Source organism: Harpia harpyja, chromosome 8, assembly GCF_026419915.1.
Source record: "Harpia harpyja isolate bHarHar1 chromosome 8, bHarHar1 primary haplotype, whole genome shotgun sequence".
NCBI lineage: Eukaryota > Metazoa > Chordata > Aves > Accipitriformes > Accipitridae > Harpia > Harpia harpyja.
Window position 1 is genome coordinate 49821717 of NC_068947.1, and position 14329 is coordinate 49836045.

Consider the following 14329-nt stretch of genomic DNA (forward strand, 5'->3'; position numbering starts at 1 on the left):
TGGATCGGGATAGTTTGTGGGAGGGTTTATGTAAGCACAAGAGCAAGGTCATCTGGATTTTGCTCTTGCCTCCTGCAGTGCTCTGAGCCTGTGCTCTCCCAAAGTTGTGTCCTGTGAACCAGTTCATTTTTTTCAGGAACTGAGTCTTATGATAGGTTAGTTTGTTCTCATCTTCAGAATTAAAGTTAATAAATACCTTACAAATGCAGGTCAGTCTTGATCAACCACGTAAATAGCATATTTCTCAGTTTGAAGCTTAACAGTGCTGGAGAATTGTGAAGCGATTAAGTGCATGTGGTTACACAGTGCAGCAACTCGTTAATACTTGTATGTGCTTAACTCCATAAACACGTCAGAGTTTTTGCCAGGCCTCTGCTAGAGGTGGACCACAGCCTTCCTGCTCTTCCTCTCTCCCACCCCAAAGTCATTTTGCTTCAGTGAGTATGCATGATGCACAAGGCAAAGTATAGTGCCATCTAGCTAAATTCTTGGCTGACATGTCCTTTCATTCCTTCTTAAAATCCTGGGAAATTCTAGCAGTAGAAATTAAAGTAATAAAGCAGACGCACTTTACAGTTGAGCAGTGAATGGGCTGGGAATGCCACAGTTAAGACTGTTTATGCAGCAGCTGGTACATGCTAAAGAGGCCATTTGGTGTGAAAAGTAATATATAAGAGGCAATTTTTTTTTTTTTTTTAAAACAGCTTTGGAAGGAGCATACCAAGTGAAACAAAGGAATGCAGCCTTCTCTTCTGTTGGACTGTCATTTGCACAGAAGAGCTCATGGTAGTGGAAGTTGCCAAGTCCATTACAGTTACGGGGGAGATGAATGGTAAGACATTATCCTCCTGTTACACAACACCATTAAAGGCCATTTCATCATTCAGTTCAGCAAAGGTGACATTAGCCGTTCAGCCCTGTCTTCGTAAGGTCCTATCAGAAACAGATGGGACCTCAGGAGGGTCACCCCCCTGTTCTCCCATCTTAGGGTAGGATCAGCTATACTTGGTCTACTCCCGATAGCTGTTACTCAAGTCTTTTCTTAAAACCCATACAGGGACAAAGTCTGTGAAATATCACGGAAGTGTCTTCCAGTTCTTTGCTAACCTTGACATTCAAAAGCATTCCCTGACATCTCATCTAGATCTGCCCTGGCTGCTGCAACTGAAGCTAGTGTCCCATCTGCCACTGCGGGATGGGTATGTTCGTCTTGGTAGCAGTCTCCACCTGAAGACAGTTAGAGCCTTCCTTCTTAACTGTGCCTAAGGCTTCTGATCTGTCCTTGTGAGTCACATTTTTGAGGCCTTTAGTTATTTTACTTGCCTCTGGGTTCTTTCCACCTGATCCACCCGTTTTGTGAAAGGCACTGCCCAAAACAGAAGGTACTCCAGCTGAGGCTCCCTCGATGCCACACGGGACAGAGCGATTGCCCCGTACTTCACCACCTGTGTCCCTCTGTATTCTCCCCATTCTACAATGGTTTGCCTTTCCATCGGGAGCATTACCTTAACGCACATTCATCGTGTGATCGCATCACACGTGGAGAGCTGCTAGGTTATTCCTTCCCAATGGCACAGGTGGAGTGTGTGCTGGGGGAGCAAACGGGATACTGAAAGGAAACTCTCATCGTTAAGAGTGTGTGGCTGGGAGGCAGAAGTCACGGCTGTTGGCTGCATCTCTGCCGCTGGCTCGCCACGTGATTGTGACTTCCCACTCCTCTCTGCTGTACCTCGGTTTCCCCAGCTATAAAACAGAGACAGTCATGTCTCATGTTTGTCAAATGCATCGAGATCTGTGTATCAATGCCATCATGGGGTATGCAGAAAGATAGCTGTCTCTTTTTTTTTTTTTAAGAGGAAAATGAGGTATATGGCTTGTGAGAAATAAAAAAATCCACGTGTTGTTTTTTAAATTTTGTTTCATTTATTTGGCAGTAATATCCAAACCCCCCCGCTTCAAAAAAATTACAAAATCAAGTAAAATAAGTGCACTAAGGAAACCTACAGAATACTGATAACTTTCACACACGTACAGGAGGGAATATAGAGGGAGGAGTGGGACTTTTTTGTTTGTTGCTTAAATTTGGCTTTTTGGAAAAAAAAAAAACAAAACCAAACCAAACCTGCCTTCCCTGCCCCTTGCAGTCTGTACAGCAATTGTCCCAGAGGGCAATGGCTGGAATTCAGCACTTCCTTCCCCAGCAGCCAAGTCACCCAGCAGAAGTTAGCGACTGACCAGCCTGCTGCAGGGTACAGTCTGGGCATCGCTCACCGAACGGTTGCCCTTCCCCTCGGTGCGGGGAGGCGAGATGTTTCGGTCCCCTTTGGGTACCGTAGCCCTTAGAGCCGGCATCGCTCTCCACAGCTGTGTTTCCCTTTGAGGGCACAAGGAGGAAAAGGCTCCACATGCGGCAGCCCTTTCCGCGGAGGCGTGTTCACCGCACTCCTACCCCGCTGCCCCAGGCTATCCTAGGATCTGTTGTATGGCTTGTCAGAGAGCTCAGCTTGCCTTGCCGGAGATAGCAGCTCATCCCTCTGCCGTCAGTGCAAGCGCAAGCTCTGTAAACCTCAACTGCCAGCACCGACCTCTCCAGCTGTCCCCAGCAGCCATCCTTGTAGAGCACACATCCACAGGAGACAGGAAGGGGACTAGAGAACGTATCACGTAATGCAGCCTACAGAAGCCCTTCAGCCATGGATTAGCCTCCCCTTCCTGCACATGCTCTGCTTCTCCCAGTTGGAGATTTTCCTGACTGGACAATAAGATGTTATCTCCATCCAGGGAAAGCCTTTAAGGCAAGCTGTTGTGTTTTCTCTAAGGCACTTTAATGATCCAAGCTGGAAGGAAGCGAGCTGGGAGGCATGAACTACCTTTCAAGGCAGGGTTGGAATAAAGCAAAACATTTATTAACAATGTTCCTGTGACTCCAGATCCAGCACATGAAGCTGTTTCGCTCATACTGTTGGGGAGGAGCAAGGCTATGTCTAATGGGTGCTCCTAATTCCACCAACCACTTCATCCAGTGCCACCAGAACACAAACAATGACCCCGTCCCAGTGTAGCATTGTCTACATTCCCCTCACCTTCACAGGTGACAGCTTCTCAAATCCAGACCCTCATGGGAGAAGAACCAGCCCCCTTCTGCATGTATTGTGCCAAAACCTCCAAGCATGGCAGGGTAGAGTATGATTCTCACTGGAAATGTGGCACTGTGCCAAAGTCAATGGAAGTCCTCTGGGTTCACATCGGGGAAAACAGCTCAAAGACCAGATAGCTTTTAACAAATCTGGCTCACGGGTGAGACCACAGGAGGGACCAAGCTTTCTTCTTTTCCTGTGCTTGCTAGGTACCAGCTCATTCTTCCTCTCCAAGGAAAGCACTGTGCAAAAAGGGGAAGGTTGGGACAAAAGTCCTGCTGATCCTCACTCAAGCAGAACATTCTTTTGCAGATGCATGTGGAGTTTTGCTTGAGTAAGCACTAGGGACTGCAAGACACCTGGCAACAACTGCTGAAGTTGCTCGCAAACAGGAAGATGGAAGTCACAAGCAGTCATCTCAGGGTACATGCAACTGCTTGGGATGCGCAGCAGGGGCGTGAAAGGAACGCGGAAGCTGGAGGTTCAGGCATGTGAGTGTATGAAGTACATTCGACAACTGCAGGAGAAAATCAGCTGGGCTGGAGGCTACAGAGGTGATTGTCAACAGAACAGCATTTCATTTCTATCTAGGACCAATGCTCTGAGAAAGGGGTCAGACAAAAATGACCCGTGAAGGGATGCGAGGTTGGTAAAAGACGGTCTGATCAAAGACATCGTGAAACGCGTCAGTAATGAGGCTTCCAGCCCTGACTCCAAACTCAGACCTGGAATCAAAGAATAATGCTGCTGCCTCACCCCAGAGGGAGATGGAAAGCCCAAGATGATAGCTAACAGCCCTGACTCCAACTAAACAGTTTTTTACATAGTTAAGCCTTTTAAGATACCCTGCTAATGGGATTGCCTGGTCCCTCTGTCTCTGGACTACTTGGCACTTCCCTCTGGGAAATTTAGAGAGGCACAAGCACGGACTTTGAGCACGTGGTCAATGCTAGCTAAGGGAGCAAGAGCTAGAGAGCTGCAGTGTCAGTCAGTGCCTGGTGAAACTAATTACATCCAGCCCTGTCTCTTCTTCCCATGAGGGACACTGCTATCCCCAGTTGAGAAATACCCTGTAGCGCAGGGCTCACAAGTTGCTTGTGGTGTTTGTGGTGGCCGAGCGCAGTGCGATACAAACCGTGCATGGGCATTACAGCACTGTCAATAACAAAAACCCACAGGCTGGGTTTTCTTGAAAGATCTAGAGCTACGAAACATACAAAAGCTGAATTACTACCATAGGAAATAAAGTAATAAAAAAAAACAAAACAAAAAAAACAAAAGGGGGAGTCAGCATGTGAATGTGATAAGAAAAGAATATGCTAGCACCACTAAGGAGGGGGCAGGGAGAGTAAGAGTGAGATGAGGTCAAAAGGAACCATGTTGTGTTGGAGCCCACAATGTACTGGAGGAGCTGCTGGGGACAGTCCGGTGGAAAGCAAGGAGGAACGTGCTGGACTCATGCCAGCAGCATGGCACCACGGCTTCCAGGTGTCACACCAGGCTGACCAGCTTTGAGGAGCTTGAACCAAAGGGGAGGGTAAGCAGGGCAAGGTCCTTGGCTAATGATGCCCTGCAGCACACGTGCTCAGCCACAAAACTGCCGGGCCTGTATTTCTGCAGCCAAGGCCGGTGCTGACAATTGTATTGATTGAAGACCCCCTTTTCTATCCAGCACTGACCTCCGTCCTTTCCCCAGATCCAGGGGAACAAGAAAACCCTGTTAGTTCTTGGAGGGAGCAGCTGTCTGCTCTGGGAAAGGGTCCCAGAGGCTGCTGTAAGTCCCTCCCAGCCTTCCAAGGCCCCAGCAGTAAAGCTCCCTGAACAGGTGGGCTCTGCTCCCCTTTCCTGGCCCCATTCTCTGTGTATTACAAAACAAATAACCCATCGCTATACAATGTAAATATCTGTGACTGGGCAACTGTAGCAGACACTTGTGCATACTGAGATCAGCACTGGAGGACAGGGTGGCAGGTTGGGCCCATCCTCCTGGGCTACTCCGGTGTGGAGGCCCCTTACATCTCCTTGGTGCTCATTCTCTTGGTCTTCTCGGCCGTCTCCTGGAGAAAGAGAGTACAAAAGTGAAGCTCCGCACTGACGCAGGAGCTGGCAGTGCCCTGAAACCTTTGGTCCATCCACAAGCAGCGCCGACACTGGCTTACACCTCAAAGCCTCGCACCTGCATTTGTCCCCACAGGCAACAGAGATCCCCCTTTACTGTGCTCCCCCTTCTACCAGAAGTCTCCAAGTGACGGAAGCAGAGGGAACCCCTCTAAGCAAGGAGATGCTTAGTGCAAGCAGACCTTCCCAGCCTCATGCTAACCTGATGCTTCTGCAGCTCCTGAACGTATCTAGCCAGCTCCTCCTCAGTCAAGTCTTGATCAGGTCGCTGTCTCTGAGCAGGCACCTTCTCATTCTTCCCTGCAAACAGAAAGGGAGTTCAGCGTTATCGCAAATAAGGGATGCAAATTTCAGAGGCTGAACCACGTAGGACAAAAAGAGGCAGGTCGGCCACAGCACACCTCAAGCTTAGGAAGACTTTGCTGGAGGAAGGTGTGGGTTGGCTTCCTAGAAAGAGAATGGGCCTTGTGGCTGCCTGGGACTTCAGAACCTGGGTATCCAGTCTGTCCCCATCTCTCCCTCCCATGTGATAAATAATAAAACCACATGGCAGAGGCTACATATTATTTAAAAGAAGCACCTATAATTAGTTCAAACATCTTGACCTCTTGTACGGAACAAATGGAAGCTCAGTGCTATCCAAGTACAATAACTGACGCCTAATGAAGAGGTAATTTAGCTCAGTGGAGATGCAGCTTGCTGATGTATCTGATCTGAGTCTTTGGTTTCATTATCCCTCTAACAATAGCCTCTAACCCCTCTGCTGCTCTGACATGGGCAGAAAGTCAAGGAATTGTCCCATTGCATGCTTCTGCCATGGATGCAGGGAACAAAGTAGGCAGCAAGACCAGGTGTTGCATAGCAACTTTGAAGGTTGTTTCTGGGGAGGCAACAAAAAGAGCCTCTCATTTGGTTGCTTAACCTCTGAGACCTACTCACAGCTCCTCTGGCAGCTCTATCAGTATTACAGTTATCTTTTCTGAGGTGAGTTTCTGCTGCCACAGCCAAGTCTGGGCTGAGGTGATCCCAAAGCCTCTGCTGCAGAAGGCCAGATAAATGTGAAAAACTCTGTACGTACCTCTTGCCATTCCCCCTTCTCCTCTGCCCAAACTACTGGCTATAGATCTGAACTAACGTAGTGCTGACAGCTCCTGCACAGCACTGAAAACAAAGCTCAAGCAAAGGCCTGGTTTCTAGGGAAGAAGGCCAGTAAAATGCCGCGCAGTGCTGGGAGAGTGGACATGGCTCCTTGAAAAGGACCTGTACATTTCCCAAGGCAGGGGAAAGCTGGCTTTGCACTGGCCCTGGACCGTCTGTGAGAAGAAAAAACGGAGAGCCGATGTTCACAACCCCACCGCGACTTCTCACAATTGTAACATGGCTGTGAAAGTTGAAGAAAGGCCTTCCAAAGGCAGAACAGACAGACTAACAGCCCTGCCTTACTATGAACACCACCTCCCTTCATCTCCATCACCATTATTTTCTTCTACAGTTTTTATGGCAAGAAGCTAAAGTGCTTTCTTGGCATTACTGGATGAAGTCTCCTATCTCCCCTGTGGGGCAAGACAGGACCCTAGCTCCTGCTTTACAGACACCATAAACACAGATACAGTGAGGATACTGACACACATACAGGAAAGCTGACTTGCTTACATCTACATGTATGGTTGCAGACAGTGACCTGTTTGGTCTGTGCATGCCCCAAGCCAGCTGGATGCAGAGTAGCTCTGGCCTGGAAGATTTGGTGCTGAATTTTCATGACACCAATCCAAACTACAAACCCCAGCAGCATTGCCCCCAACCCAGTTACACACTTTCTGACCTCTAGAACAGAACCAGCTTGGGTTTGGCCAACACGGAGCACGGGGAGGGTGATGCCGAAGCCACCCATAGAGAAGCTGAGGAAAAGCTGGAGAGAGAAGAAATCTGGATAGCTGGTGCCCTCGAAAGATAAAAAGCAAACCCCCTTTTTGTACAAAACCAAGTACAGTAATTGTCTGGAGAGCATACGGACCCTCGCATGTCATTGCAGTGCACACCCAGTTCCCACAGGCACAGACGCAGCGGTTGCACTCCACCTGGGTCTCTGCTCCATCCTCATAGGTTTCATCTTCCAGGGCACACTCTAGAGAGGCACAAAACAAGGGCAGTGGTTGTGAGATAGCGAGCAGACTAAAGACAACATACTTTGGAGAAGCCTTGAGAGAGAAGAGGTACACAGTTTTGGGGGAGGCCTTCCTTCCTCTAACCACCAAAAGTTTCATAATGACTAAAACATTCATGCTGAAATTAGTGTGTGAACTCAGCCGAAACATAATTTGAGAAAGTCAAACGCTTCATTTTGCTTCCTCAGAAGAACACATTTCAATTTCTCAATTCCAAATGAAATCTCAGTACTGGATTTGTTTGTATTTCCTAATCAGTTATACATAGAAGAGAACCCCCAAAGTGAAAGTTTTGGTTACTCTGAAACAATTGCTGTTCCGGGTGGGGAGAAGTTGGGGAAATGATTTGTGTATTTGCTGTAGCCCTAAGAAAGAAAGGAAAAAAAGAAAGGTTTCTCATTTCAGCTCACATTTCTCCTCAAAGCTCTATTATATGTTTAAGTCGAGGCCCCCAGAGCACTCAAGGGCCTGTATGGTGTTAAGTGAAAACCAGCTGATCGTGTTTTCCAGGGGAGGTGCAGCATCCCTCGCTTCCCACTGAAACAGGCAACAGAGAGTTCACCTTAATATTCCCTACGAAGCATAGCCTCTGTCTGCTCCTTGGTGCCACCGCAGTGGCATGTAAATCTGGCACCTTTGGACTGGCACCCCCTGAGGAGACAATTAGATGAATGGCTAGGCATGCCTGGTCAGCAGAACACTAAGCTGCTTCCACGTGAACTGTAGCACTAAGCAGGATTTGGAAGGATAGTGAACTTTGAGATGTTCATCAGGGAGGGTCTCTGTGTGAAAGGCAGAGCGTAGCAGGACTTTGGTCTGGTCTGACTTTCCTAAGTTATCCAGACGTGAACTCCTCACATGATTTATCTCCACACTGCTAAATACATGCCTTGACCTTCCAAGCACACCATATCCATTTAACCTACGCCCTTGCTTCTCAGATCCAAATGTTTTTCATCACAAGAGCTGTGGGAGCTCTGGGACAGAAAAAGCAGTACTTCTGACAATGCAGGGACAAGGGGTGCTGTCAGATGGGAGGTAGTGTATATCAACATTATCTCTGGGAGTGGAGTTACAGCATCCGATGTCTGGCCCAAAGCTGGTCTCTTTTCTTTCCTCCCTTGCCAGGACCCCTCTGCTTCCCCAATACAAGTAAGGAGTTCCTACTTTTCTCTGGTGGGTTGAAGGATGGGCTGAGGCACTTGAGAAATTCATTGAAGCTGAGCTTCCAGTCAGCATTTTCATCTGACAGCTCGATGAGGGCATCTACGCAGAGTCCCCTGAAAGGAAACACAGTGGCATGTTCTGTATGGGGCTGTACTAGGCTGGTCCCTGCTCTATTGGCTTCAGAGCACAGATGAGTAAAACCAGTAATAACTAGGAAGGTTCTGAGATGCCTGGCAGAAATGGCTTCTGTAAGGAAACCTCAATGGATACAGACAAAAGAAAAATAGTCACAAAATACTCCCTGTCTGGCAAAGGGCCAGGAAGTGGGGGGATATTCAGAACCACAGGAATAGGACCCTGTTGACATCTACATGCTGTCACACAAGTAGAGATGCAAGCACAGCTAACCACAAGCAGCCTGTTCTCCTCATTGTTTCACACAGTGGCAGACACACAGAAAAAGGGAAACCTCTCAAACTACATTTTCATGCGATGCTTGCACCAGCTCTAACTGCAGGCTGCCCATGAGCTGTGTTTTCCCACCATCTTCCTTGCACTGGATCTAGCTATCAGGCAAAAGGTGTGTAAGGTCCACTGGAAAGCTGATTTATTAGGAAATAAAAAAGACGACAAATTTTCTGTCACCCAACTCATCTTCTGGCTGCACACCTCCTATAAGACATAAGGCAAAAGAAGGTTGGAATACATGGCTAATGTGAAGGGTAGGGGTGGGACTGCTCCTTCTGCTCCTTTTGGTGGTATTCACACCTAATTAAGTGAGAAGCCACTTCATGCACAGTTATCTTTGTCAGTGCAAGCCCTAACTGATATTTTCCATGAGTGGATTTTCATGCCCCCTTCTACCACATCTGGCCCCCTGGCCCTCCTTCTGGCATGCTGTCCACTGCCCACCTGAGCAGCTTGTTGGTCTCCTGGTCCATGTAGGTGGTGATGTTGACAGCAGTCTCATTCTGCTCCACAAACTTCAGGAATTCAGTGGAGTCCAAGCGAGAATCACCATCGTCAAAGCTCTATAGAGGAAGATGGGAGGATGTGAGAGGGTCTGATTTATCGGTTCAGGGTACCCCTTCCTTCTCCCCCTTCCATATGTACTTAGCATGTTTGAAGCTTCAGTGAAACAGGTTGCATCATCCCTGTTTTGCACGAAGGACAGAGGCTCAGAGAAAAGCAGCAACATATTCATACTAGCATCAAAACTGGGAGACACGATCCTAGCCTTGTTCTCACTGATAAGCTACACTGCCTCTCATTCACCTCCTGCTGCTTGATTTATGGCTCTAACCCCATTTCTTCTCTTTGTTCCAGCCAGCTCTTAGCCTTCTTATATACCTCCTGCCTTAAAGCAGACCAGTTGCATTCAAGGAGGTGTCAGCTTTCCAATATGTGCAAATCCAAAGCTGTGCCTAGACTGTGACAATGACAAAAGGGAAAATCACAGGAAGCAATTTTCTGCTGATCCCAAAGAAGGAACAATTTAATGCAACAGCACAACGCATTGCCACCAACTTCTTAAGGTCTTGACAGGACTCCTGGCACTGAAAAGCAGGATTTTTAGCCCCGAATCCTGGCTGTACTCCCAAAGAAGTAATTGCATTTTGCTCTCCTGTTTGAAGATGTCATATCACAGCACTGGGCACTCAGCAGGAACTGCTGGGCCCCCTCAGAGATAGCTGCATTGCAGTGAGGGGAAAATGAATTCTGCACACAGACTGCTGCTGGCTAATTCTTGCTGTGTGACTTGGGGCAGGTCACTGTGTCTCCTCGCGCGTGCTTCCAGGAATGCTGGAAGAGACACTGCCTGTTTTTACCTCTATGTGGTTCAGGAGAAACCTGTAGGGCTAGGAAAATTACTCTGTGTGCTGTAGCCTGCGTATAACTGCTCCACTAACATGTTTCAACTTCTACTAGACTTTGAAACCTCTTGTCCCGCTATTTCTTGTGAAAGTGGCCGCCATTCCCTTAATGACCCAGACTCAGTTCAGTTAGTTTTCTTGCCTTTCAATGCTATGGTCTGCATTTACGTGTTCCGCCAGAGACCCTCCAAAACAGAGCAGCTTCCCACTACCAGCCTCACTCCTCTTGAAATAATGTCCTTCAAGGTCATGGCCTGCCTGACGTACAACCCACATCCCAGTGATCCACACAAGTCAGGCTTCCAGGAGGGAAACAGCTTAATGACACATCTACAAACCTCCCCATCAAGGAGAAAAGGGAAAAGCTTCATGTCATCTTTGTCTCCAGTGTTTATGACCTGCAGGGCAGGAATCAAGCCATTTGCAGGGCAGGCGTGCGGAGCCCCGGGACTGGGCACAGCAGAATTCCTCCAGTGACAGTGGACCCTCACTGGTGACACACATTAGTGTGTGTTTGAACCCAATTTAGTTTGCTTTGCTTGGATTTGTCCCAAGTTGTTCCAAGCTCTGAATTCTGCTTTAAAAGTATTTCAAAGCTTTAAGGATTGTTGATATGGTGGATTACCACCTGACAGAGAAGGAAATTCCCCCTTTGGTCTGAGAAAAGGTATGGCTTTGTCATGGAAACTTTCACCCACTTGTGCCTGGGATCAGTGCTCCAGAAAAAGGGGGACAGTAAAGAGAACATGAGGCTGTCCGCCTCTGAGCTGCGGCCATGGGATTTCACCAGCGCCTCAACAGGCGTGGGGCTGGCAGGGGTGACCGGGCTGTGCCGTGGCGGTGGAGAAAGCCCGTGGCTGGCTCATGTATTTCAGCGAAGCCCACGGTCTGGGGAGGCTCTCCGTGAAGGCGGCTGGGGACAGCATGTTTGCAGGAGGAGGGACTGAGCAGCTACGCTCTGCAGGACGCTGCAGCTTTAGGCTGCCGGCGGGGTGCCCGAGGCAGTGGGCCACAAGTGGGTTTCCACAGACGGAGCAGCATTAATGGCTACAAAGGCGAAGATGCTCTCTGGAGCGCAGGGACCAGCTCCTCTGTCTCACCAGAGGGTGCCATTGCCATGGCAAATTTGCTTGCAGCGCTAACTCCTGTCAGGCACCATTAATCTCTCGCTGTCGACAGCTTATGATTTAAACACTCTCCCCCTTTCCCCACCTGCTCCTCCAGCTCCATCCTGAATGCTTTGAAGTCTTTATCAGGAGCTGGGCGTGAGGGGGAGGGACGAAGCAGTGCATGTGGCAGGAGCATGGGAGAAGCGTGTGATCTGCTGGTTAGAAAAGGAGGTGGGGATGGGCTGAGGGACAGACTGACAGGGAGGAGGGAAGACGAACGGGATTATTGCAGGGCCTGACACACACGGTTGGCTCCTCTCTTTCTGCAGAGCACTAGGGAACCGCCAGCTCTTGGCCACAACTGGGTCATACTTACTCCTTGCAAGCAAATATTCTGCTTGAAGCCCCTAAGTGTCCCCTATCCCCACCTCAACATGGCCTTGGGACCGTCTGGAACAAAGAATCAGCAGCCCCTGCCCCGGCTTCCTGCTCCTTCTACTTCCATTTCCAGCACTTTAACCCATCTTTTCTCCTCTGGCTATCTTTTGTGCCCTGAGATCAGTTCTCCTCTCCCCTGCCACAGGCACACCTGGCCTGCCCTCCTCCTTTTTCCCAGGGCAGGTCAGATCCACAGGGATGCTCCAGGTCTGGGCTGTCCCATAGCCATGTCAGTGGCTCCGCCAGCAGCTGCTGCAGGCAGCCTGTAACACATCATGCTGTAGGACATACCAGAGCTTTCTGGCCCCCAGCTTCACAGGCCCATCACACACTGGAGCCTCCTGGCTGGAGACATGGCAGCTGCTTTGCAGTGACAGGGCAAGAAATGTTTTCTGGCCTCTGAGGCAGGCACTGCTCTACTTGCCTTGAAATACTTGTCCAGGACTTCGCTGTAGTTGCTGCCCTTGGAAAACCAGCCGTCTGGGATAATCTCAGCTTCCAGCCACTGGATGACACGGCGACGAAGTTCGTCCCTGTCCGACTGATAGCAGACGACTGTCACAGGAGAAGGTGTAGCAGAAGAAAAAGCAAGGATGAGAGAAATGAAGTTGGCAGGGAGACCACAGAGAAACGACTGGAAATAAAACCCAGCGCGCCAGCCCTGATGGCAGGTTGCAGGCCCCTCTGTCCTTGGTCCTTGGAGATGCTCCAGGGCCAGATCAAAGCAGAGGTGCCATGTGCTAAACGGCAGATGGGCTGTGGGTGACACCGTGTGGCAAAGCCAGAAAATGACACCCCTGCCAAACACCTTCTGCCTTCCAGTCCTCAAAGCTTGCGGAATAACAACCCGCGGCTGACTCGTCTTGGTGTGAAGAGTCTCCAGATTGAGGGAGGAAGGTGACTGACTGGCCCTGGACAGTGTCCCCAGGCTTCCCGATGTTGTGCAGAACAGGCACTCAGCCGTTAACCCTCAAATACCAAAAATTCCATCCTCTGCAAGGGCAAAGACTAGACTGAGCAAGCTGCTGTCCCCAAAACTTGAATTTTAGAGCCTACTATCTCAGGAGATTTCGACTTGCCCACTCTGATTGGATATGAGAGGGGGCTAAGTTGGGCTTGTTCACAGCGCTCTCCATAGTCACAGGTTTATCTAGGTGGGTATCACCTTGTGTGCTAATACTGAACAACATATTTAGAAGCAGAACTGAAAGCCTAGGTCTTCTGGCTTCTGTGAGTCATCACACCCACCCAGAGGTCAACCAAGCCAGAAGGGGAGTCAGTGTGCATTTGTGTTGCCTACACACACCAAGGATCTCCTTCCGAATCCAGTGACTACAATCACGACCGGACAGACAGATGAAATAAAAACCCGTAGGGATTCTGCATGTTTAATGTTGAACTTCCCCGAAACTGCTTTGAGGTGGTGGCCATGCCCTGACACGGTCCTTTCCCTTAAGCCTGTACAAGGGTTTCCTCTCATCTGTCCTGGGAAGCTGAAGTTGACAATTATACAGCTCCAGCAGTTGGAGGCCATGGATGGGAAAAGGGTCCCCTGATGAAGCACAGGCCATGGCCCCAAAATCCAGTCCAAGTACACGAGGCAATGCATAAGGGGAGAAACCAGGCACACGGAATCAAAGAGACTTGTTGGCTGATGGGAGAGGTGGTTCAGCTACACCTCCTGACTCCCCAGACAATGCCCTTCATTATATAGTGCTGCCTGTCTGCCCTGCACCCATCGGTTAATCACTCCTGAAGCAAAGTCTCCTTTCAAAAGAGTGCTCTTGGAGTTGGGGACATAGCTCCACAGTTATCGTGTCTTAGATCCCCAATGAAGTCTGCAAAAGTGCGTCTCTTCCCTCAGGCTGTGATGAACACAGCTTGTGTCCCTAGGGGCAAACTGGGTTTCATTGCACCTTGTACATGCTCAGAGTCCCTGAGACATCCCAGCACAGTGAAGAGCCCAGGAGATGTATGAGCTCTGAAAGGTTACCCAGGAGTAAAGAGCTGGGCAATCACATTTCAGCTGATGTATCAACTCAGACTCTGCTACAGCCAGTGCAGAGGTATGACTTTGACACAGAGCTGTGCAACTCCCCCAGCAGACCTTCCTCCCCATCTCTTTTCCCAAATGCATACAGAGGCCCCAGCCATGCAAGGAGATGGACTCACCTGGACTTGCAGCTGGATTCTCAGACTTCTTTTCTGTTAATGAAAGACAGAAGAGGACATTTCTGATGTAACATGAAGCAATACAAACCTCTTCCCACCCTGGGTGTCGCTTGGGCAAGAGCAGAGGAACCTGGGAGTCTTCAGAAACA

At 49.2% G+C, this 14329-nt stretch overlaps 1 protein-coding gene across 1 annotated transcript in view; it reads right to left on the minus strand.

Moving 5' to 3' along the window:
• Positions 1-1900: 1900 nt before the first annotated feature.
• FSTL1 (follistatin like 1) overlaps positions 1901-14329 on the minus strand; it is a 55863-nt gene continuing 43434 nt past the window's right edge. Inside the window, exons 5-11 of the mRNA XM_052794675.1 lie at positions 14181-14213; positions 12433-12563; positions 9500-9618; positions 8588-8700; positions 7270-7380; positions 5458-5555; positions 1901-5194 (exon numbers count right to left, since the gene is read on the minus strand). Coding sequence (XP_052650635.1) covers positions 5150-5194; positions 5458-5555; positions 7270-7380; positions 8588-8700; positions 9500-9618; positions 12433-12563; positions 14181-14213 — 650 coding nt within the window. The 3' untranslated portion in view covers positions 1901-5149. The remainder of the gene's footprint in view (positions 5195-5457; positions 5556-7269; positions 7381-8587; positions 8701-9499; positions 9619-12432; positions 12564-14180; positions 14214-14329) is intronic.